General features: G+C 42.0%; 1 protein-coding gene across 1 annotated transcript in view; it reads right to left on the bottom strand.

Moving 5' to 3' along the window:
• Positions 1-892: 892 nt before the first annotated feature.
• The window catches only part of acsf3 (acyl-CoA synthetase family member 3), a 34272-nt gene continuing 8209 nt past the window's right edge, over positions 893-26955 (bottom strand). The window contains exons 4-10 of the mRNA XM_069697721.1: positions 25516-25670; positions 23325-23470; positions 18091-18188; positions 17427-17553; positions 5554-5688; positions 5109-5220; positions 893-1750 (exon numbers count right to left, since the gene is read on the bottom strand). Of these exons, the coding sequence (XP_069553822.1) occupies positions 1636-1750; positions 5109-5220; positions 5554-5688; positions 17427-17553; positions 18091-18188; positions 23325-23470; positions 25516-25670 (888 nt within the window). The 3' untranslated portion in view covers positions 893-1635. The remainder of the gene's footprint in view (positions 1751-5108; positions 5221-5553; positions 5689-17426; positions 17554-18090; positions 18189-23324; positions 23471-25515; positions 25671-26955) is intronic.

Consider the following 26955-nt stretch of genomic DNA (forward strand, 5'->3'; position numbering starts at 1 on the left):
CATTTCTTTCATCCCCCTCTCTTCTATCAACTTTCTCAAGCCAGCTCTTGTTAAGGCTCCAATCTGTCTGACAGTCCTGCTTTATATTTTTCCTCCTCTCTGCGGCTTCCCTTTCATCTCTGCATGCACTCTCTGCCTATTCTGGCAGCGTGCCAGGGCTCATTCAAAAGGAGTCTCACAGTCAAGTTTTTCCCAGTGCCGCTGCAATCTGTTGTGACTTGTGATGAAGACAGAGGAGGCGAAATATTGGAGAAATGGAGATGAGAAAGGATGAGAGGTGAGAAGAGCGAGCGGAGCGAGAGGGTTAGTCAGATGGAGAGCGGGGCATCCAGCTGTGGTGTTGTGCCTTGCTAGAGAATCCGCCTTCGGGCTCTCATCACACCTGTGTAACCACAGCTGCAGACACACACATGCACACGGAAAACACGTGTAACAACACTGCGGTCTATGAAAAAGTAGTTCTCTGCAACACTTTTTCATTTAAAGTTTTATAAAACTTTTTAATTTTCAGATAAGCACTGTTATTTAAAGTGAAGCTAATAGACCTGACAGTGTTTTCAAAGTTGATCAATTCTTCTGTTCTACCACCACATTATCTTTTATTTTGTTTAATGCAGGTGTAATTAACCATGATCTTTGATTGCGGTCACACCCGTCTACCATTAACACTATATTCTCTAATCACACCATTTCCATCAATGAAACATCAAATTACACCAACAGGAGTTCTCAAGGCTGCGTTTAAACATTCTTATCAGAACAATTTGAAATCCTGTTTGTGGTGCGTGTGATTATTTATCAGAAGCCAAAACTATTTGTTCCCATCTGATGCCACAGTTTTGCTGGGTGGAAACACTACGGAAACAAGGATATGGACTTCAAAGGAACAATATCACGTTTCACCCCAGTCCTTTAGTACATACTCATTTTATACAGTACACACTATAATCTTTTGTTTCTGCAGTTAGTAAACAAGATATCAACAAACTGTGGCAGAAGAGTCACAGTCAACACTAAAGAAAATCACCTGAGAAATCGAATAACATTTTCAATTTTGTTCCAGTTTTGTCAACTCTCCATTCACATCCCACTGTGGGACAAAGGTGTCATATTTTTACTGTGTATGCGGGCTGTTTTGACTACTTACTTTTGCCATGGTCCAGTGTGAACATACTGCAGACACTAAACAGGCTAAGAATTCCCACAGTATGTCGTACTAAACTGGGACTTCAGCTAATTTGGATATTTTGTTGATAAATTGATTTGCAGCTCAGTTGAGCACAAACTTTCTGTCCTCTTGATGGAGCTCTGTCAGATTGCTTCAAACTAATTACATATCAAAGTGATCATTTCCAGAACTCTCTTATACAGTTATCAATGAAACAATGCTTGGAATAATTGGCGTTCAAAGTAATAGAATTACCTTTATAGCTGTGTTTGCAGTCGAGATTAAGCTACCTCAGAGTTTGATTCACTTTCCATACGGTATTTATCTATACATTTGAATTCCCTGCGCATACTTGTCTGCAACGTTTGTCTGATTTACTGGAAGAACCAGATCGGGACAGCCAGGAAGTGACCTGCAGTTCTTTAAACAGGAATCTGTACGTTGTCACACATATCAAAATTGTCCAATCATGGAAAAAAGTGTCGCAGGAGGTCCTTCTTGTTGACCTTTCCCATCTGATTCCTCGGTATCTCCTCCACCAGCACCAGGCCGGTAGGAATGATGTAGGGCGCCATGTGTTTTCTGCAAGAAACACCGGTGTTAATACACTGTAGACTGTTTAGAAGGAGAAACACAAAGGCTAAATAGACACAGACATGCACAAGGACACGTAACACAACAACAACAAAAAAGGAAACAAAAACAGACAACAATTGCAAAACAAAGGCAAGCCCTGTGGCAGAGTAGTCGAGATAAGAAATGTCCTTCATACACTCTGCGACTCTCCTCCCTAATATCCACAATTCGCCTTCCAGACACAGACAATTCCGTTCGCACAAAACAATATAATCACTGTGAGATGAAATTAAAAAAATAATAATAATAATAATAAAAGGGAAAACAGAAGGCTGGGATAATTAAAAGTGTTTTATTTTTTCCGTTTTGAGTGCCTGGTTGTTACGTCAAGTCTTACAGCCTGGAGCTTTTTTTATTATCTTCTAACCTAGTTTGTTTGTTTGCTTGTGGATAAGTGTGCGTGTGTGCGTTCCTGTAGCGCGACTGAGCATAATGACTCATGCGGTTGCCATCAAACACTCTTTTCAGCAGATGTCTCCGTCTCTCTGACTCAGTGAAGTAAAGTGTGAGTGAGTATATGTGCATACATACACGTCTCTGTAACGGGACTCGCCTCGTGTCACCAATTTCTCCCGGGCAGTGTGTGTGTGTGTGTGTGTGTGTGTGTGTGTGTGTGTGTGTGTGTGTGTGTGTGTGTGTGTGTGTGTGTGTGTGTGTGTGTGTGTGTGTGTGTGTGTGTGTGTGTGTGTGTGTGTTTGTGTTCAAGGCAATGTGGGGGCACGGAGGGTGTGATAGAGATTCAGACTGACAGCTGAAGCCAGGGCACTGAAGAGTGAGCATCCATCTACTTGTTTATGTCTCATTTTATCCCCCCCTACCCCCTTCTTACACCCCGGCCTCGGCAGCGGGCACTGCCTGTCCGCTGGCAGCACCGCTGGCTGCAAACACTGTACATGCGTGTGTATGTGTTAACCTGAGTCACGGGCAGCAGCAGTTATCTACCATACTGAGCCAGCAGGCCACAGAAACGAACATCCTTACGCCATATGGAGCCTACAGCCCTGACACGCTGTGGCGGGGTTCAATCACAGCCCTCAGATCACGAAAAAACATGGTGTCGTCGTAGGTAGAGTGATGGTGACATTTGTTGTGATCGTCTCCCAGAAGTGTAGATTGGCAGAAAAAAAAAAATATTTACAAGTAGAAAAATGGTACCAACAAACAACAAAAATGTGTGCAAAAAAGTTACAAAAATCAACGGTGTCTCAACAAAGTGGCAGAAAACAAAACAGAAAAAAGTATGTTTTTCCTTCGCTGAGCCCAACAAATAGCTCGCTGTGTCTTTTATGATTAAATGTTTTTATTTTTAATAACGGGGACCATCACATACGGATGACGTCACAACACTGCGCACCGTTACGAGGCGTATTAAACAGCTGATTGGCTTCTGCCTCAGTTTGAACAGGAAGCTCCGGGAACCGGCTGAGAAGAGAGTCGACCTACAGGAAGTGACCAGCGGTGTGAAGTTACACTAAAACTATCAAGTGTGCACCCTTGATTACTTACACACACACACACACACACACACACACACACACACACACACACACACACACACACACACACACACACACACACACACACACACACACACACACACACACACACAACATTTCACAGAATTCAGGGATGTGAACAAATGCCAGTGGTGGGTTGTAGAAAGGATAGTGTGCAGTACAAAACCAGATGGCAGGAAAGTAAAGAGAAGGAGGAGGGAACAGAGGAATGTTGTGTCACTGCAGTGTGGAGGGTTGCATGTCACCAGTAACTGTCTGCACTAGACAAAATAAACTCCACTGACATTTAGAAAACGAGGGGAAAAAACGGATAGCTCGTAAGACAAAGCCCTCCGTAACAATTATTTGTTTGCTTCCCCCACATCTTCCTCTTTTTCATCCCCTGTCTTCCTTTCTGCTCTCCTCATTAGTCCATCACTGGCCTCTCTCTCTCTCACATCCTTTCTTATTGATCTGAGGTCTTCAGGGCCAGTCACTGGGGATATGTGTGGCAAACTGTTCGGAGATAGTTTGACTTACGAGCATCCATTTGGTTGCCACAGGACAGACAAAGAGCCGATTGTCTTTTTGAATCAGCATAATAAGATTTCCCTAAGACAGGGTCAGACCTTTTTTGCAATAATGGGATATGGTATCTTTTTGTGTTTTGTTTTTGTGAATTCAGGATGATGGATGGTGGTTTTAAGTTATTCAGGTCACAGTCTCGCTGGTGGTACGAGTTTGGAGTCCACCTGCGTTTGCGAAGCACTTTTAAAGGTGGCAGGTGGTCCAGTGGTTGGCGGTGTTACCCTTTGTGCTTATTCAGTAAAAAAAAAAAAAAAAAGCCCAAAAACTGCTTAAACAAGAACAGGTCAAAATGTAGTATATAGTTGGACTGTGCATGAAACACGAGAAAGCTTTTAATTTGAAACAAAGGTGTTTATGAGGGTGTGTTGTTATACTTGTAAGATGATTAAATGATATTTGAGGGAAACACCAGTTCACAGTAATTTTCCATGAGTTTTATGCCTTACTCAACACCAAAACATTGCAACTGTGGGAAATAATTTTATAACCCTGAAAACTTATCACAGATACATATAAGGCTAGAAATAATGATTATTTTTAATATCCATATTAATCTATTACCTGTTTGGTCTTTGAAATGTCAGAAAATAATGAACAATGTTGAGCACTGTTTCCTAAAGCCCGGGCCGTAGACTAAAACGTCTTGTTTTGTCCCAACCAACAGTCCTCAACTAAAAAATATTCAGTTTATTATCAAGGAGGACTAAAGGAACCAGAAAAGGTTTTTCATTTAAGAAACTGGAATATTTTAATTTTTCTTAAAAAAATGACTCAAAACAATCGATTACAAAATAATTAGCAACTAATTTTCTGTCACTTGACTAATTGATTAATTGACTAATAGTTGCAGTTCTATTATCATGTTATCCTCCATTTTGACAAGTACAAAGTAAATGATCAAATTGCGATATTAACATTGCAAATCCAAGTAATCATCAATTATTCTTCCACCAGGAATAAGGACTATGTATTTGCTTGTCATGTAGTGCTGCGATCTAGATCAACACATTGTTAGACTGAAGAATGCAGGTTTATATGCGTGTGTTTAAAGCTTATTCCCTACTTAAGTGCTTGTGTGCAAAACACTGTAACCCATCAACCTATCTATATTAAACTGGCATAATATTAGCATCATTTGGGAAGCATATACACACACAACAACACTCATTTCATTGGAGAGTAAACCAACTAGCAGTGTCTACAAAGGAAAGATGATCTACCTTGCCCAGGTCTTCAATTGTGGCAAGGTCATACTCTGACCCTTCCTCAGCTGCACCACGGCCGTGACTTTCTGACCCCATGTGGCGTCGGGGGCCCCGATCACAGCCACATCTAAAAATGAAACACCACAACAATCAGACACTCTGTTGTTCAGATTCAGCCACTTTCATTCTTCCATCTTGCATTTTTGTTGTTGTGTTGCTGCCTTCGATGGCGTTCACGTGCATAGAAAGTAAACTGTAGGACATCTTCCCCGTATTACATCAATTTAAGGGGACTGTCAAGAGCAGTCATAAAAAAAACATCATCTGCCTTGTCTGTACGTTTAGGATCATTGTCCTCTGCAGCGATGTTTTGGAGTCGGGAGATTCTAAGCTGTACTGAAAGTGATGTATGTTACTGTGTCGACCAAAAATTGACCTGCCACTTAAAGCGCACTCTTACCGATAATGTCTGGATGAGCCAGAAGGTGACGCTCCACCTCGAGGGCACTGATCTTGTAGCCACCACTCTTGATGATGTCAACACTGCTGCGGCCCATAAGCCAATACACTCCGTCCTTATAGACCGCCGTGTCCCCTAAAACATGCCCAGACAAAGAGTTGGGGGATGATCAATAATGAGAAAAAAAATCATATTGTTCATGCCACATGACTTTTGTTCATGAGGAAGGTAAAAGATGGATGGGTTGATTTAAAAAACTGGGAATTTATTTTAGTTCTTTAACACAACCCATCTCCTCTAAACTACAGCTTTTTAGTATTTTCTTCACATACATTTTCGATTACATGAAGCATATCCTGAACTCTGCTTGCCACAAGACAACATGGAGCGTTAACTGTTAGCAGCTATTAATGGTCTCTTTGGGATCTGGGGGAAAATCAATAAACAAAACCAAAAAACCTGCCAGCATTTGTAAGTAAATTCCCTTTATGACTAGATACAAGGAATATAGGTTAAACTTGGTTGAACATTAGGTGTGTGTATGTGTGTGTGTGTGTGTGTGTGTGTGACAGCGAAAGTGCAGTGGATGGATGAGTGTTTAAGATCCACCACACACACACACACACACACACACACACACACACACACACACACACACACACACACACACACACACACACACACACACACACACACACACACACACACACACACACACACATAGGTGTCTGGGGGACAGGTGTGGGGGAGGATGAGTACAGTATGTGGGATGAGGGGCGCAGCTGGGCTTGGGGATGACGAGCAGAGGAAATGGGTCACTATGGATGAGTGGAGAGAGACAGAGGGGGAGAAAAATGGACAGAAGAGGGAAGAAAAGAAGGAACAGGAAGATGTCCTTTTGGATTATTACAGGTGGTGCGTCCACAGCTGGTACCGAGAGTGTGTGTGTGTGTGTGTGTGTGTGTGTGTGTGTGTGTGTGTGTGTGTGTGTGTGTGTGCGTGCGTGCGTGTCTGTGTGTCTGTGTGTGTGTGTGTGTGTGTGTGTGTGTGTGCGTGCGTGCGTGTGTGTGAGAGACACCGTGATGAAGTTAAGCGAGGTGTTGTAGTTTGAGACGGAGGGTTGGACTGAGAGGTCAGTGAAGGACAGGAACAGAGGCCATGGTTGTACCTACAGTATCAGAGGTGGAAGACAATTTATCTGCAATGTCTTGGTAAATTAGGGGGTTTTAGTTATATGAGGAGATTTCACAATTGCATACAAATAGACAGTAAGCTCTTTTAAACATAATTGTGTTTCGTCTGACTCTCTCTGGGCTCCTGGCATCTTCTCCAACCTACTATATCCTCCTCTGTCTGTTGGACCTTCTCCACCATACAACATGCATAGAACCATATCTATGCTTATCCATACGTTACTTCTCCACTACTTATACATCGTTTTACTATTTTGATTCAATAAATTACTTTTTGTATCATATTTCTGTTTTTCGGCTTCTTTTTAAATTAGTACTACATTTTCCTGCAACAAAGCACTACATCGTAGAGGGGCAGTCTAACTATTTGTTACTACCTGGGTAAAACACGTAACAAAAAAATAGGCCACATAAAAAAATATGATAAAGAATTAATTTGTTGAACCATATAACCAAAATGATTCATTATTTTCCAACCAGAATTAAAAACAATGTAAGGATGTTTTGACCGCTGTACACGTATCCGATTTTTTTTGAAATTATAATTTAATAGTTAAATTAACACGCATGTAATTTTAAAAGTTATTGTTTAAGAGCTTTTCTTTTTGTTGTTACTGTGACATTGCCAGGCAACCGGCGGGAAAGTCCAGGAAATTACAGCTTTTCTTGCCATCCATAAACCCCGTAAACAAAAAAATTGGTCGATTTCACACTTTGGTTTTTGTTTAAAACAAACAAGGTGCAACATGTTAGTCAGTGAGTGTTAGCTGGTGAACAGATTTTGTTGCCTTTGTCTGTCCCTGCTTAGCAAACGGTTTGCTGGCTGTAGCTTCAAATTGACGAGAGAGTGGTATTAGTGCTATCAATCTTATCATCCACATCTCAACGACAAAAGTAAAGTGTATTTCCTAAAATGTTGAACTCTTCCTTTATTTCGTCGTTGCACTCATTACCTCAACATTTCTAAAATGCCTGGTACAGCTCTGTTAGGAGCGTTTAAGGTGAAGCTGTGCGTCCACAGCGGGAAACACCTGAAATATGGAGTCAATAAAAGAAAACAACCGCCCGCCTCACCGGGAATCAACACGGTGAAGCGTTGTAGGAGAGGGATTATATTTTGATGGTGGTCTGTTTTTACTGCCATCTTCCATCTGTCCTCTATTCCATCATTTAATCTCATTTGTTCTCCATACTCTAGCCCTGCATCCCTTCATCTATCTTACCTATATGCCCACTGTTTTAGTTTCTCCTGCTTCAGTGTCAGCCAAACACAAACAACTGTTTTTTTTTTTTAGGCCTATCTTTTTTCCCCTTACTACCTCTCAAACATCTCTCATCATATCTCCTGTTTCCTTCTCTCCACCTATCTCCCTGTCTCCTCTTCCCCCTCTTGCTTCTCCACCTCAGCATCAATAGAGGGCCCATCTGTTCCCATACATCATGCACTTCATTTCAGTTTATTAGCTGGGATAAATCATAAATATTTCATTATACATCACGGGCGGCTGTCGCCTGCACACCGACAATTTATCACCGCTGCCCTCTCTGCCGGCTTGCCACGCCGGCTATAAGCTTTCCAGTCTATTAAACAAGATTGATACAGTGTGTAAATTTAGATATTGGGAATTTCTTCACAGACCACTGCTCTGCACTGATAGGCCGGGGTAACGGGGGGAGGAGAGGGAGGATGGAGGGAGAGGGGGAGAGAGCAGAGGAGGGAGTAGAGGAGCTCAGATGGTTGTTAACACCACTATCAGGGTACTTACAGTTCCCTCTCTTCTCCCCCTCTTTTGGATGAGGGGTAAAAGAAAAAAAAAAAAAGAAGTGCCGGAATAATTTGGTGACAACCATGTAGCGCTCTCATCTTATGCAAATAGATCTGAGAAAATAGCCATTACATGCACATTGATAAGCTGTTAGTGTGTCCTGCGTGTGTACGTACGAGCTAAAACAGATAAAAATACCATAAAATCCGTCCATCTGGCTGCAAATGTTTAAGCGTAAAGGATGGAAACCGCATTAATGAAGCAATCTTTGACAAAAGGGTTGAAAAGAAACACTCAGTCAACACAGTTGAATTGAGTTTGCAGTACTTATACAGGACTCTTTGACCTTGTCTCTTTGAGGAGAAGGCAATAACGAGGGATGGAACAGCATGTTTGGAGAGACGCACAAGTGGGAATAGTGATTGGAGAACTCAGACTGATAAAAGAGGAAAGAAGGGTGGGAGAGAGATTGTCAAGAACTGTGTTACTAGGACGTACATACACACACATATACTGTATGTACTCACACACAACACATGCATACACACACAATCACTACTTCAGGCATCAGAGACTCTCTACCATTATGTGTTATGGCGTCTGAGGCAGATATGGCCGAATGGCTTTCTTAATTAAAACGATAAGAAGCCTAATTGCACTGGGCTTTCATCTCATTCTGAGGCATTAAAGAAAGTGAAGGCACACAGTGTGGAAAAAAAAAGAAGAAAGAAAGAAAGAAATAGGAACAGATCAAGAATTTAACTGAGGATGGAGGGCAGAGAAAACTTCTGTGATGTCTTTCAGAAAACAAGAAAATGACATTACTTGGTTCTGCAGAACACATCCTCTTTACAGGCTAACTGAAACAGCAGAAAATTAACACCAAATTATTTTAATCCATTAATTATTATTTTTTTAATGGAAAAAAAAAACATTGTGCAGAGAAGTCTGTTATCAGCGGCTTTAATAATCCTAGCGAGAGTGATTTGCAAACCGTAAAGCAAAAAGTGCCTTAAGAATAATTTTTGTTATAAAAAAGGATTGACCTTCATCCATGCAGTCATTTTTTTGTAAAATCAAACAGGTCTGCACAGTGACATGGCATTGTATACAGACTCCGCAGTATATTGAATAATCTGAAGGAAAAAAAATAAGAAAAGTGGTTCAACCAGCTGTGAAGCCAACTCAAAACATTTTAAAGTGACATTCATATAACATGGCTTTCTAATACAGCCATGAACATAAACAGCTATATAATCCTTTACAGTAACAGGTAACCACATCTCTAAACACTGTTTAACAAAAACCAAAAAAAATTAAAAACACATATATGCCAGGATGTAAACACAGTTCTAAACATGTAACATCTATTTGATATTTAGTTGCTAGACTATATGCGATGTACTAAATTTAGCCCAGAAAAGACAGGTAAGATCCTCCAGGCTGCAGCGGGCTGGTGGCTCGTTACCCGTCAAACAAACTGTTTGCCTCTCTCCCCGAGTACCCACTCAACAAACACTCAAGAGTTGGCAGGGAAGCAGAACGGGGGGCTCCACACTGATGCTACCATTTCCGTTACCTCAGGAAAATATAATATCTGATTTGACAAGATTAAAAAGTAACTGTGGGGTATTTTTAAAGATTTTCATAAATCATTAATTGCTGTAATTAATGCTGTCTGTGCCTTGGCAAAAATGTAACTGTGTAGAGGACTTGTTCCACACCTATTTAAAACTGCACTCAGGCACACAGACGGAGTCTGGACATGCTGCTTTTCTGAGACAAAAAGCGAGTGAAAGAAAAGGGCAGACTGTGACATATGACAAAGGCCAACATCACAAAAACATTTCAGCCTGCTGCCACTAGCATCACTGCAAGAGGTGTCAGGGAAGGAGAGAGGCAACTAAAAATTCACCAAAACAGCTTGTGTGGAGGTGACAGAAGTCATCTATTAGTTTACCAGGACCTTCAAGCTTGACAACAGATTTCTGCTGTTATGGAAATAGACAGAAATAAGTGTTTGTAATTCAACGTGATTTGAGTGCGACCTTGATCGAAGTACCGTGTGCTTGTTTTTGTATGCACACCCCATTCAACCCTGGAGATGTGGCTGGCATTTACCTTCCCGTAAAGTTCACACTTTGAGTGATAAAATGAAAAGGTGTCCACATTCACGTTATTATCTCACTCTGGCTCGCACTTAATAGGTAAAAAAAAAAGAAAAGAAGTAAGAAACACACTTTCATCTGTGCGTAGGGTGTGGCAAAGAAATACATAATAATAATAATATTAATTTCAATTTCAGGCTACACAAAGATACACAAACACATATTGACACACCTGTCTCAGTCTCCCTTCATTATTACGTTGAAAAAAGAAAAGTATGGAATGAATACATGTAATAAATTACTTTAAATTAGAGTTTATGAAATATTAATCTATTCACAACTAAACTGCCACGCTGTTCTTTCCCTAAACTAAGACTGTAGATTATTTTCACAGTTGTATTTTTTTTTTTTTTGGGAAGAATTCAGTTGTGTCATTAAATGTTTGTGAACTCTTCTGTTCTTTTCAACAACATTTGACAAAACTGACCAAAAAAAATTGGATCTTTAAAGCCACTTAATTGTCGAGCTGTTGCCATAGCTACACTCGACACTGCAGAAGTCAGGACTGCTTTTCATAATATAACATTACATACGATGTTGTTAGGATTTTACAGGTCAAAGTTAGCAGTAAAGCTCTAAATCCTCTAAAAACAAAACTAAATCTGCTGAAAATAATTTGCCTACATAGTAGCGAGTGATTTATTCTCCATCTATTAATATATCTGTATATATTTGTCATATATCTGCTGTAAAACCAGTTTCCAGGCTAATGGTTAGGGGGATGATCCAAATCCATAAAATCAAAGTCACCTTGCTGTCCTCAAAGCGTCAAGTTGCACATGTTGTAAAGGTAATAGCAGCACATAGCCCCTCTTTGACCTGCTACCGCTGTCTTCACTGCTGAAGACAGACAGGCAGGCTGCTGTGAAGCTGATAGCTGTATTTCAATTTTTAAATAAGTGCCCTTGAGCGACAGTGTAGCCCGGTCCTCTGAATACACCTCAGCATTGCAATACAAAGTTTTTAAAACCCAAAGAGTCAGCCAAAAACTCTGAAAGTGTTTTTCCTTCTGCAAAGTTCACATTTTAGAGATGCCGTATGACACGTGTTTGGTGATGCCTCCACACAAGCATCGCTGAAGTGTTGGACCGCGAGCGCGATGAGGAGACGCTTCACCTCTGAGAAGTGGAGTCACGGTCTTTCATCACATTCAGCATAACCTGAACTGTCACACAGCAGGTTAAAACTGAGCGCCCTCCTCTCACTGCGGAAAGGAGAGCCTTATCTAACAAAGATGAGAGAGGTCTGAGGGCGAGTCATGCTTCCTCTCAGAGTGACTGTAAACACTTAGCATATATGAATATTAATGTTCCACATTAAAGCCCCGATGTCGAGATGGAAGAGTTAATGAGGATGAATAACAGACAGCCAAGCAGTGAAATCTCAGCTCTGACATTATTTATCATCCTTAACTTTTGTCATGGCTCCTTTTTTTAGTAATTAATACGGTACAAGAAAGCACTTTGCACTTGGATGAGTGATCTAATTTGTTTAATATAATGCAATTAAAGGAGCTTGAATTGCTTTATGTTAATGTTACTGATTATATTCCTTGCTAGGTTGCCTTTCCCACAGCAGATAACAGGCTGAACTCGAGGATTGATGTCTGTCTCAGATCTGCCATGTTCATCAAGGACACTATTTAACGGCTGTTTACATGCACCTACTCGGCACTGAATCACACCAATCTGATCTCAACCGAGACACTCCAGAAAACACAAGATGATTGTGATATGTCTGAGTGAAGCACATTTCAAAACTTGCTCTTGCTTTTATTTTGGAGTCACAGCACCTTTAGTCTCTTTGCTTTTCACCACAACAGATGACTGAACTATAGAAGAAAGGAATAAAAGAAGGAAGGGTAATTGGAAGTGTTTGAGACTTAACTTTTTAATGTTTGAAAATAAACACAGGAAAGTGCCGGCTGCTCCAACAGTTGGCCAACAACTCCTGGAGTTTTGTGGCTCAGAGGAAGCGGTGTTTAACTAGATTTACCTGCAACTGGTGTTCGTAAAACAAGCCCCACCACGTGCTGACATCTCGGCTGTAAATGTTATAGGGATGGCTGGTTTGAACAAAGTGCTGCGGGGGGTTGGGGGGGGTGGTGTTGACTGAATCCCACAGGGAGCTCTGACATTGGCGTTAGGAGGACACAATGTAACTTGGGGTGAAATATGACATTGGGAACACAGAGAGGGACGGAGGCGGGGAAGAGGAGAGCACAGCTGGGAGCAAAAGAGCGATGTGCAAATAACTAGTGATGGCTCTGCAGGATATGAGCCACACTTCTCTCTGTCTGCTGACAATCTACCCTGCAGACCTGAAGCTCACCTTTACAGCCGGGGTTACAGCTCTCCGGGTCACACACACACTCAATGGGATGTACTACAACACTCACGCTGTGCCAAATGAAACTGTTTGATTCTGAAATGTGTAAAACATAAACCTCAACAATGCATCAACATACAGTATGTTCATAATATGATTCTGGCAGATGACCAACAACAAACTAAATCAAAATACATTTTGCCACACTGACTGCTAATTCCAGCTCTTAGAGGATTCATTTGGCTCACATTAATAGGTTCTGGGGGAATACGCCATTAGGAGTGTGAAACTGAGGCAAAACGACAAACATTTAACCCTCTTGTTAACATTTCTGCCCCTGAGTCTCTCCCAGCCAATTAAATAAATAATTAATCCTCTGATAAGGCAGGGATAATAGTCAGCCCCCAAGCACAAGTTCCTCCACACAGCCTCCTACAAGCAACACTCCTCAGTCGCCACTGAAATGCAAAATTTGGAGACTGCTAATGCCTAAGCTTCCCTCTCTTCCCACAAGTCCTTACTAATTTATGTATTCATAAATATCATTAATCTTCTGAACATCATAATCCGCTCTAGGAGGAGTACAGGGCTCTCCTGGTTTGGTCGGCACAAACTAAATCCAAATCTGCTGCACCACCTTCACTCTGTGTCTTGCTCTTTTCTCACCTCTGCTGACCGCGACTTGCTTGTTCTACATCACATCCAACAACAAAAGCTTTTACAATCTTGTCAACTCAAGCTGAACCCAGATTGTACCGCAGAGAACAGAAAGGGGATTAAAAAAAAGTGAGAGGGGGGTGGGGGGATCGTTGTGCTCAGAGATCTTTGTGAAGATGAGTGGAAAGAATGCTGCGGTGACAGCTTCCCGATAGAGCTGCCAATCATCCTGCACAGCACCTGCTCGCACTAGAAGACACCTTTGGCCAGCTGAGAACGTATTGATCCAAACTCTCACATATTCTCCACTTCTTAAACTTCACTTTTCTTTGCCCGTCTCTCCTTTGCCTCCTCTTCCTATTGGCCTGTCAGTCTCCTTTATGAGCTATATTTTCTTCTCAGACTTCATCTTCCTCTTTGTGTCAGCCACACAGAGCAAAGTCTTTAAAAAAAAAAAAAACGAAAAAAAAACTAACATCCTCATCTGCAAAAGATTTGAAAGAATTTTGTTTCATCCACCTCAAAGCAATGCTGCCGGCTCATCTCGCAAAATGTAAAAGTTAAGGTGGTGGATGTAGTGGCCTGAGGTACTTATTGAATAAAGTAAAAACTGCAGATCATTTCAGATTTAGCAATTTTTAAAACAATCTTTGTGCTTACATATATTAAAGAAGCAATGAACAAACACTGAACATTTCTTCCATCATACCTTAACTTATTCAGTATATCTTAGATACTGCATGTCTAGATGGGCATATCTGAATTATCATCTTATTGATGTGATAGGTTTGGAATTCATAGGAAAGCTAACATAATAATGTTTAATTCATGTTTAATAATAGTTTTGATAGCAAGAGTCCAAAACAATGTATCTTATTAGGCATCTACCTGAAAAGCAGTAGTCATCTTTCCTCGCTGACCTGACGGTCAAATCCTGGTGAATGTAGAAAAAGTGAGATACGGAAAGCTCAATGGGAAGGTGACGGGAGATTGGCCCGGCGTTAGTAAGTGAAAGCTGGAGTGTGAGAAGGAGACGGTGTCAGAGAAACAGGTGCCGTGTGAAACAGGGAGCAGGTGTGAGGGTAGAAAGGGTACGAGTGTGAGAGAGACGGTAGGAAGGCTAAAAAGAGAGTTAAGTGCAAGGAGTCCCCATCTAACTCTTCTGCCCCTCAGGTATCCACACCGGGAGGGTTTGTGTGGACAGGAGTAACTTGTGTGGGAGTGTATTGTCCACATGAGTATGCGCCTCTATAAGTCATCAGCATGTCACACTGCGTGTGCAGAGTTGTGAAGTGAGATCAGTTGCCGGCTGACAAAACATTTTTTCCCCACTATAAAGTCCCATTTCAAAGTTTTCTTTCACTGATATTCTCAAAGTTTCATGACACAGACTCACGATAATGAAACTGTAGTTGAGGTTTATGCAGTCATCAGTTTAAATGAAATCATATTTTCAGTCACTTGGATAAGGATATTAACCAGATTAAGCTAATGTTAACCAATAATGTGAAATTAAACCAACATAAAAGAACAGTTTGACATATTATTGACTTTGGTTGAGAGTTGTAACCAAAAAGCAGGCACGTGATTTCTGATTAAACTCTTTCAGAGCGAGACACACAGTCAGAGGAGAGAGCACCAGAAGAACGCCTGTTACATTATATAATCAGAGCCGACTTCAGGTTTCTACTATGATCTACATGATGAACTATGTTCGCACCTCTTTTTTCCGGTCTATTTTTGCTGGAAACCGCACACGTGACAAATGGGCATCTCGTCTGTTCTCGAGATGATGCGCCGCAGACTTGAGGAATGACTCGCGCTTGAGATGTGCGCCTCATGCAGGCTGTGTGGATACTCGTCAATAACTTGTCAAGATGTGCACCAAAACGAAACTCGGGACGTTGCGCTACACACCACACAGACACGGTGTGTTCGAGGACCGGTGACACTGGAGCAGAGATGGGAGGAGTTCTGGAAAGCTGATTTCCAATTCTACGCCCACCTATTTTTTTTTTCCCTTTGTAGTCTGCTGACCCAACCAATGCTGACATCGCATAAAGTCATGCAGTTTATCAGATTTCACGTAGCTCTGAAGCCACTACAGGCTTTATAAAGTTTTGAATGTATGCAGTAGTGCTCCCCAACACCTGTAAACTGATTGATTGGTAAGGCTGGTGCTATTTATAAGGACTCCGGCTCGTACCCGAGTTGAGTTTTCAATCCAAAACAACAGATTTACAACTCAGTTGCTCATGTTTGAATCATTGATGCCAACGATAAGAGTTGTATTTTGAAATTGCTTCAATTTCTACCTCACGTTATCAAAGCAAAAAAATAAACAGGTCTTTCACTCCTGGAACCCTGCATGCCCCAAACCTCCTCCCACTTCACACCTGTGTATGTGTGTGTTGAAGCTGGAATTAGGGAACACAGGCAGCTGGGTGGGCAAAGCTCGTGTTTGATAGCTTCCTACCGAGTAGTCCACAGTGTGTGTGTGTGTGTGTGTGTGTGTGTGTGTGTGTGTGTGTGTGTGTGTGTGTGTGTGTGTGTGTGTGTGTGTGTGTGTGTGTGTGTGTGTGTGTGTGTGTGTGTGTGTGTGTGTGTGCGGCTTGAGGGACCGGTCTGTGGGGAGCTGATTGCACAGGCTCTCATTATGTGGCCAGTGGCTGTAATGGAGTGTGACAGCAACGTGCTGTGCTCTGGATCTCTGTCCTTCCAGCCTGCAAAGCCAATTAAACACACTCTGCCCTGCTCTCCCACTGCCTCGCCCTGCTTCGCTCTCCATCACTCGCTCCTTCCTTGCTGCCCCCCTTCCTCCACTCATCCCACTCCACCACCACCAGCTCCCCATCCCTACCTTGTCCGTCCCCACTCTCAGCCTTTGTAGCTGACTCTTTCTAACCCCTCCAGCACCACATCTCCAAGCTCAATACTTCCTCACTCTTTTGCTTCTGGCTCTTATTTCCTGTCGTCTACATGACAATTCAAAGCTCCAATTGCTTCTGCTCTCCCTCCTGAAACCCCTCAGCCTCCCCCATGCAAACCTAATGCCTGTCTCCTGGTGGCTTTGCAGTAAAGCGTGGGGGGGTAAGAGGGAGAGGGGGGGGTAAGGGGCAAACAGAAAAGTGCTGGGCTGCAGGGAGAGAAAGCTTCTGATGACAGCTTCCCTCTGTGCTACCGCGCACGCACACACACACACACACGCACACGCACGCACGCACGCACGCACGCACGCACGCACACACACACACACACACACACACACACACACACACACACACACACACACACACACACACACTAAAGAGGGAGAGGGAGAGGAAGAGCGAGAGAGCAATACTTGGTTCCTCAAGACCCAGAGCAGTCACAACCACTTAGGAGGAAAAATGCCCTGCAGTACCAAAAACACACATAGTCCATTTATCACTCCCTCATAGTCCCCCAAAATGCGCGCGCACACACACACACACACACACACACACACACACACACACACACACACACACACACACACACACAATTTGTAAGTGTGTGTGTGCTTCCAGGACTGGCCGCCTGGTTTTTAAGTGTTTAAATCATGTCCTGAAAGTGCAGTCTGCAACACAGATGAAAAACATCTTTTGACATCTTTCCTCCTCCTGCAAATCCCTACGACAAAAATGTAGTCGCAATTAGTGGCAGAATTTACTCCCAACACATGCACACCGCTGAGATGTGAGTTAGAAGAACAGGAGAAGGAGAATAGGAGGGTTTGGTACCTGTTTTGAACCACCCGTCATCAGTGAAAGACTCTCTGGTCTCCTGAGGTTTGTTCCAGTACTCTTTAAAGACAGATGGACCTCGCACCAGGAGCTCCCCCTCTTTGCCCTCCAGACCTGGACGTACCTGCAGCATATTCAGAGAGAAAGAAAGACAGACCATTTAGGACTATTTAAATTAGCCAGAATAATGCTTTAATGACCATCTAGTTGATTACTGGGTGATGCACAAGCCAAGAACAGCAATAAGACAAATGGTAAAGTGAATCCAGCCTGCATGCAGAAGGCCAAAATACTATTTTCATGAGTAATAAATACATCAGATGGCACAGAAAGCTCCAAAAGTAAAGTAAAGATGCTTTCAAATATAATGACATGAAGAGTTTATACTAACTGCAGTTAACAGGAAAAAAAAAAGCCAAATCAATATTTAGTTGGTGTGACCACTTGTGTTCTGTAAAATAACAGGTCTCGAAGGTACACCTGCACACAGTTCTTCAAGGTACTTGGCTGAAATGTTGTTCCATGTATCTTGGAGAACTTGCTGCAGTTGTTCTGTGGATTTCAGCTGTCTTTGTTGCTTCGGTCTCTTTGTGTATTTCTGCTTTTCTGCTATCCACTGCCTGCAGATAAATGCCCTTACAATTATTAATGTATTGCTTACCTGCGTCTCTTTGTGAGTCCCCTCCACAATCGCGGTGTTGATTGTATTATTCATGACAATCCGAACCTCCACACTGGTAATGGGCAACCCTACGGCCCCTGTCGACATGCAAACGCAAAGAAAGCCTGTGAGCACAAATAGAAGTGAAGTAGGATGGAAGGAGTTTTGGGTCCTTTTACAGAAGTTGAACACTTAATAATAATCAATGAACCATTAATAACTGTTAGTTTAGGATTTCTAGCCGAGCGGGTGTCTTCTTCTCCAAGATGGTGTTAACCTCTGTCTGCAGGCCATAACTGGTCACTAAATGGTTTGCTGAGCTTGTAAAACACTAAAGAGAAAACCATTCGTCTCAGTCACCACAAGTCAGCTTACTTAGACAGTAAAGGGGATTTCTGGCTGAAGCCTGATCCAGCTGTTTTCACGAACATAGACTCAACACCACATACGTTTTTGGACATTTGTCTCAGTTTGCACTTGTTTCATGCTGCTTCTAAAAAGAAAAAAGAAAGGAACTGGATAAAGAATTCAGTCCTTCAGTCTTAACTACTGCTGAGTGCTTGACAAGGTTTTTCCTTTATTGAAGCACAATCGCTTAAAATGTTTCTGACTGAGCTAACAAGTTATAAAATAAATCAAGCACTCAGTGTCAAAAATAGTGTTCATAACTGTGAGCTGCAGTAATATTTAAGTAAAGCTATAAATAAGAAACGAGTAAAGAATGCGTAACAAATTGAAAAATCCCACATGTACTGACATCACCTTCAGTCGCCGTCTTTGTGTGTGTGTGTGTGTGTGTGTGTGTGTGTGTGTGTGTGTGTGTGTGTGTGTGTGTGTGTGTGTGTGTGTGTGTGTGTGTGTGTGTGTGTGTGTGTGTGTGTGTGTGTGTGTGTAAAAGTGTGACCTCCCGAGTTAAGTAATTAAAGCAAAGAGTGCACAGGGGATGCACAGAGAAGGTCTCAGTGGTCATTTCTGTGTGTGTGTGTGTGTGTGTGTGTGTGTGTGTGTGTGTGTGTGTGTGTGTGTGTGTGTGTGTGTGTGTGTGTGTGTGTGTGTGTCTGTGTGCATGCGTGCATGCCTCCCTGCCTGCCTGCCTGAAGGCCATTATGCCATTTCACAGACTACTGCTTTCCCAATAAAGAGCAGGTCAGGTCCTGATTAAAGAAAGATTCTCTCACTTCATATTGATCTAATCAGCTTCAGTCCTGATTGGGAGTCTGGTGCTGATTAGATCAATATGAAAACCAACTGACCACAAAAGTAACTAGACTGTTTCTCAGTGGAGAATCTGGGTAACAAACAGGTTTGAGTCAGGAGGTGAGAAAAGCAGGATCTTGCCAAGTTATAATGACGACTGCATCCCAAACTACGACAAACTGAGGGAAGAAGTTAAGAGAGACATTCAGCATGATGTGGGGCTGGTATATTATACACATCACAGCATAGTAGAAAGGAAAGAGTGACAACACATCATGCATAGTAGCTCTTTTCTACCATGAGTCCTTTTAGATTGATTTCATTATAGTCAATTCCAGGCAGCAGCCAGTACAATTCCAATCAGTTTTATTTGTATAGTGCAACACAAGTATTTTCAGAACACTTAACATACTAAAGGATATAGTACATTGGTTTATTTCTTGTTTATTTCTTGTTTATTACTTGTTTCAGCTGGCAAAGTAAATGAATACCTGCTCATCCATTCACTCTGGAATTGGCAATTTTCACAATCAACTTGATGTCTCGTTAGCTTCGAGAGAGATATTTTGAATGTTGTTGTTAGCTTGATAAACACGAGTTTCTCTGTGGCCTGCCAGCTCAGAGGCTCGACTGGGAAAATGGCAGGTGCAGAGCAAATGTAATCCTGTTGCAGTCAATCACAGCACATGCTATCACTAACACACACAGGATTTCCCCTACGCTCCCCGTCCCCAGGCTGACCTGTCGGTGAGGTTACCCACATAGATCATTGAGGACTCAAGATGCACACACCTATTGCTTACATCCTTTAATGTATATTGTTTAGCCAGATTTGTTAGCCTCCGGCGGGTCACTGAGAAACTTAAAAAACCTGTATCCAGATCATCCGGATCAGGACCATTGTGTCTTTTTTTGGATTATTCTTTATTTAATTGATGAGAACTAGGAACACTGGGAACAAGTGATCAGACAGGTTGCAAACAAGATCAGAGTTTAGCCAGGTCATCTAAGACCCTTCAACTGTAACTTAAATGTCATCATGTAATATAAACCAAGTTGGGGTAATAATTGTGCTGTCCTCTGTCCATCCATCAAACTTCTGATTAGCCATGTTCCCATATTTAAAGATATTAGAATTAATATTGTAAATACAATGAAACTGGCCAAAACTATGAAAACATTTTTTGTTATTATCTTTTGAAGCAAACTTTTGAATAAGAAATTACAAAACTTAAATCTCTCAGTCTATCTATTTTTTTTTCTGGGTAATCTTCCTGGAGTTCTTCACCCTATTGAGCAAAAAAACTGCCATCTACAAAATGACAAAGATAGTCTCCTCTTCCTCAGTGACAAACCCTCTAAAATCCATTTACGGTTCAACTCCTGGAATCTCTTTGTCTCTCAATGCCCTCCTCTGTCATCATTCTTTTCTCCCTCACATCAGTAGCTCAAGAAATTCTGAAGACTTTTAAAATTCTGGTCACAAGGATTCAACAAGATTGAGTGCCATTTTGAGGAGTAAGGGCAGGTTATAACCCCCACATGCTGGTTGAGAGAAGGTCTGTGTGGAGTGCAGACAAAGATCCAGAAAGGATGTTCTGCAGTTGTTCTTCCAAGAAGTTAATAAAAGGCTGCTGTGACATTGTATCTGTTCTCTATGTCTGTGAAAAGAAAAAAAGAGGCTGTAAAGTAGGACAAAAAAGAGAAAGGAAGATGAAAGGAGCCGCAGATAGATAATAATGAGATGAAAAGAACCAGGATGAACTAATCTCACATGTTTACATCTCAGCAAGGGCAATATGACCTAGAAAGGCACACTGCTGTTAATATGGAACCCACCAAACTGTAAGCTGCACAACAAAATCAGGCCAGTTAGATGACCTAAATCCAGAATAAAATTATTAATAAGATTGCTATCAATAAGGTGTAGTAAGTGGTCTTCTACTTAGTTTGGGTGGGTGATGGGGGAGGGGGGGGTCAGAAAGAAGAGAAAGTAGGTGTGTGTAAGAGAGGGAGGGAGAGGAAGGGTGACCCCACTCCGCTGCTCTTCTGCGAGTGTTTCCTGCGGTTGCTATTGATCCATTTTAACCTACTTAAAGACAAGACAGGAACCCACTGACTCAAACAGCCACGAGCTCACACCTACATAAGTGCACATGCACACAAACATTCACACATCTTCCACAAGTGCTGCAGAGGAAACATCAATAGAACCGCAGACCTCTGAAAGCCATTCTTAATCACCACCTGAGAGGAATCAAACACAGGCAGCTCAGTTTATGCCAAACACTCCCTGACAAACAAACAAAACAATACACCAACAAAACAGCAGACAGAGGATTACCCAATCCACTTGCAAGCTAATTAGATTTACCTGTAAGAGGAAGTGTTAGCTGGGGAACAGGAAAAGGAAGGAGGGGGGTCGGGGAGGGGAGAAGCGGGGGAGGGTGAGAAGAAGGGGGGAGGACAGGAGAAGAAAGCAACCAGCACCAGTCTGACCTCATTTCCAAACCTTGCCTTTGTTTTGGCATGTGTGAGGGAGGTGTAGTTGGGATCATGGGGTTTTACCTGACATCACACCAGAGAAAAGTGCCTATGATTAAAACATAACACACAAAGCTGAAGTGCTCAATCAAACTTGTGAGGGAGGAAGAGTAATATCAGAGATATTTGTTTGGAAGATACGTGATGAAGAAGAAGAAATTGGCCGCTAGGGGTTTGCTCCAAAAAGCCTCTAGCTACAAGAGACTCCCTTTCAAAAAAAAAGTGTTAACTTCTCCCATCAAATATTAAGTCCATACATTGTTTCCCACAAGTCAATCGTCATTCGCTAAATGTTCTCCTTGTGCTCATTGTTCTGGTCGTCCTTCCAAAAAGAATCCCATAATTAATTCGATATTACGCCTCAAACGGGCGGTATGTTTGGGGCGGTTTCCTGGAGTGCGGTCGTATTTCCGCGACAGCCGGGTGGTCAGTGGTATCTGCTTCTCAGTGAGATCCAACCCTTGCTCATTCCGAGCTCATCCAAATATGGTCACTTCTGGCTCCAAAAAAACAAGATGGCCACAGCCAAAAATGCCAGACTCGAGGCTTCAAAATGACAGTTCACAAACAAAGTGGGAGACGTTGTGGTGGGTTGCCAATTGGGTCACGCCAACGATTTTGTTTCTCTGGTCAGAATTTGGCTCAATTAAATAAGGTTTCATTACAGAAACTGCATCTCCTTTGCAGCTCTGGGTGATAATGGAGGAAAGATTGTACTTTTTTCTTGTCCATCTGCTGAAACATATCCCAAAAACATCTTAGAATCGGCTACAGATTGAAATAGTGTTGTGAAAAGTATGATGAAACAATGATTATAGTGTCCAGATGAAATACTAGATGTCTAGAAGATTTTTGTCAAATTTTGCAAATGTTGCCTGTGTTTTAGATTCAGATTTTAAAAACAAATATTTTCATTGTAAACACAGTGGGAGAAATCACTGATTACAAGTTCACTGATTGCTAACCATAATCTACCAAATTCTGAAAAGCAATGCCAACTACATGTAGAGCTTAATTACTATGCAGCAACAACAGACATAAGAAGTCACTTTGATGTTATTCTTTCCTCCCACCGCCTACAAATTTCACACTAGCATTTTGAAAGTCAACAACATCCATATTTACCTGTATTCTTTACAGTAATTTACCTTTACTGGTGTCCACACAAGTTTAAAGCACACAAGAAAATGTTTCCCTTGTTAAAAAGGTTTTCAAGCTTAAATAATTGCTGATCAGATGTCAAGCCCTTTCTTTAAAAAGCATTCTTTTCTGGTGTTGATCCAGAAGCTGGCTTGTAACCTCACCACAGTTTGCTTGGAAGAGGACCGAGGCCTGCTCTCTGAGTGGGGTTAGTGTTTTAACATCTGAAGGATTTAGAATAAACAACTCTGAAAAATAGCTGGTGAGAGTGTGACCTTAGTTTACTTTAATCCTCAGTTTACTTGTATGTGCGTGTGGGTGTGGAAGTGTATCCACTTAATCAAACCTAATACCTGGGATGCGTGGGCCCTTCAGAGGGTTGGACAGTGCCATGCCGATCTCAGTCATGCCGTAGCGTTCCAGCAGTGTGTGTCCTGTAATCTCTTCCCAGCGCTGCAGAGTGGGAAGAGGAAGGGCAGCCGAGCCCGAAACCATGAGCCTGAAGAGAGAAGGCAGGATATGAGGGAAACACTCTGGGCTCCAGATAATACATTTCTAGGTTATATTATGCAAAAAGAATTGATGTGAAAATTTTTGTCAGATTACTAGGAATGCAAAAGCTCCACACTTCTGGTTGAATATATTGTCCATAAAAAAAAAAAAAAAATAAAAAAAAAAAACTTTGGTAGTTAAGTTCAGATCTGGTGAATGAGGGCCTTAGCATATGAAGGATAAATATGTTATACTCATTAAAGGAGAAGTTTTCAAACTGTGAGGGAGAGTTGCAGGTGGAGGCGAAGATGCTGCATGAGTTGAAAGGAACAGATGCACGCTGCTTATCTAAAAGCAACAGGAAGTTAGTAATTGTAGTCTGTCCCATTGATTTGGCCCACTTACCCACATGGTCAGCAGTTGGAGCTGCAGCAGTGGCTGTGATACACACTTATTTAGGCAATTAAGGTCCTTTCAAACTCTTAGAGCCTGATTTACTGAAGGTCTGCGTGTGTAAAATCACGTGTAAACTCCACACCGCCCGCAAAATAACTGTCCAAGCAGATCTACTAAGGACGTGCAGCGAGGATTGCGTCTTTCAAAGGTGCAATTTAACACACGTTGTCCATTCTGCATGTTTGCCTGCATCAAATCTAATATTGGGCGTTTCTGCTTGAAGGTGCAAAATATTATCACATTATTATTACATTTCATTTAGCTGACGCTTTTATCCAAAGCGACTTACAACACACCGATGCAATTTTAAGGGTTCAGTGTCTTGCTCAAGGACACTGAATTGATGTGTATTTTAGTCAGACTGAAAGAAACGTATTCATCAGACGAACATCAGGAGAGACGGCTGCTTTTATTGTGGTGAGAAGGAGACGCAGGAAACCAAATAATACGTCGAGAACGTGGTTTTACACCCGTTACAACATTTTTTAGATGACAGAGCGAAAAATTATCTTTTGTCCAGCGATGAAATTTCTGAGTTATTGACTGAACTGAATGATGATTGACAGCCAACAACAAGGAGGAGCCACAAAACACTAGCAAAGTCAAAACTTGTTCCAACTCAGCATTTTGCTGCCTCTGGGTGGTTCCAGCGTGTCTCTGCTTGATATCCCACCAGTCCTGTTATTCAGGTGAGCTGTCACATCCTGAATGAGTCCTGCAGAATTCACAGGTAGCTTCATCAGGTTCACGAGCACTCAGGAGACACTGAATGAAACTAATTCACCTGATTGGTGTTTGTTAGAGGATCTCATCCACCGTCCCTCCTCTTTTATTTGCCGACGTTTTATTATTAAGCCACTTTACCACACGCAAACCCCTCATTTAAATAGAGCGATTTGGACCTCATATCAGTGACGCAATTACTCAGTAAATCACCCGCAAAACGGGTGCAAAATAAATGCAAACTTTTGGAAGGAACACGCAATTTAGTACCTTTTTTTGAGATCTTAGGAAATCAGGCCCTCCTTGTTTTCACTTAAACTCAGACCAATCTGAACACACAGATACACATATTTGTTTGGATTCTGCGTGACTTCACATTCCTCCCATCGACTCTGATGTCGATCACAATTAATGTTTGTAACTCTGTCTGTACATTATTCAGCACACTGCAGACAGGAACTGTTCACAGCTACAACAGTTCACTAACTCCATAACACAGTTGAACTTCCTGTGTGCATCCTCCAAAGATTACAAATTATAGATTATTAAACATAATTATCTCCCATTGAAGTAAGACAAAAAAAAAATTACAAATGCATTAATAATTAATGTTCTCATGTTCCTCTTTATTTAAGCTCCAAATATCCCCTTTGAAATGGAGGTTGGATGGAGAGTGAAAGCCACACATTAACTCTCACCCTGCATTAAAGCATTCAGCGTTCAGGTCCTTTGCGCAACATTTTAATTATGTTTCTTTCAGTATTTATCAAAATGTTTTCCCATAATTGGTCACCTTTCAGCACACATCCATACATATGCACAAATACTTCTGCGTGTGAGGAAAATGTTTGCCATTGATCCCACAACCAGTACCTGATCCTGTCTTTGCAGACTGCTTTGATGAAGTCCTTCACGTGAGGCTGTGTGAAGTGCTGATCATAGTACTGGATGAGCTTAGAGTAAATAGTTGGCACAGCCATGAACACATTAACCATGGGAGCCTTGGAGCGCAGCAGCATCTCCCACACCTGGAGGGTGAGGGGGGATGAGGGGAGAGAGAGAGAGAGAGAGAGAGAGAGAGAGAGAGAGAGAGAGAGAAGCACAACATATAAATAAAAAGGAAAGAAGAGACGGAGATAAGGAGAGGCGTACAAAAAAGGAGAGTATCTAAAGGAGGGCCATTGAAAACTAAATTATTACATCCAGATTCATTCCATTAGTACATGCTATAGAAAAAAAAGGGTATTTTTTTTTTCCCTTTATTTGACGTAAATGGCAGAGTGAAGTCCAGACAGCAGCCTCATATTAAACCTGTCAACTCCACGCCAAAAAAAGATGAGAAAAAAATAGTCCAGATTTGTAAAGGTCAGCGGAGGAGGAAAACAGCGGAGCGCCGCAGGGCAGAGCTGTAACGCTGGCCGGTTAAAAGACCGTCTGTGCAGCTACTTTTTGACAAATGTGCTTTTTGACTGTCACAGAAGGAACCACTCGTGTCCTCTACTGCATCCAGCATGCAGCTTTAAGCACACGCAGGCATTAATGGACATAAACATGCATCGTGAACTCCGACGCACGTATAAAAATACCGTTTGAATATCACATAAACTCACTTGTTCAAGGACAAAGCCATTTTACACGCCCCGCCCACTCCACCTCATCCCTCTTTCTCTCTCACACACAGACACAGACAGACAGACACATACACACACACACACACACACACACACACACACACACACACACACACACACACACACACACACACACACACACACACACACACACACACACACACACACACACACACACACACACACACACACACACACACACACACACACACAGACAGACAGACAGTCAGTCTGGGTACATTGCAGTAGACGATGGGAGGATGGGACGACAGCATGAATTAAGTGAAGGTGAACGACAGCTTCTCTAAGTTGTCGTCACCCCCCCCCCATACAACTCTTCCCCCCCAGGGGAGACAAAATGCTCCTCCCCAGCTGTCTCCCCTTTCAGTCTACTTATCCTCACTTCTTCTTCTTCTTTCATTCTACCTCCATTTCACAAGTGCTCCTTTTTCATTCTCTACTTTCATCTTCGACACTACATCTTCCCTTCATCTTTCTTTTTCCCCTCTCCTCTTCTCTCCCTATCTCACATTCACTTACCTTCTCTCTCCATTTCGTAATTTCCTGCTTCGCTGCCTGTGCAGTCTCTCTCTCTCTCTCTCTCACACACACACACACACACACACACACACACACACACACACACACACACACACACACACACACACACACACACACACAC

This window comes from Brachyistius frenatus, unplaced genomic scaffold (assembly GCF_029030835.1).
Source record: "Brachyistius frenatus isolate BFR_SWC_R1_liver_20210118 unplaced genomic scaffold, ASM2903083v1 Contig_24, whole genome shotgun sequence".
Classification (NCBI taxonomy): Eukaryota; Metazoa; Chordata; class Actinopteri; family Embiotocidae; genus Brachyistius; species Brachyistius frenatus.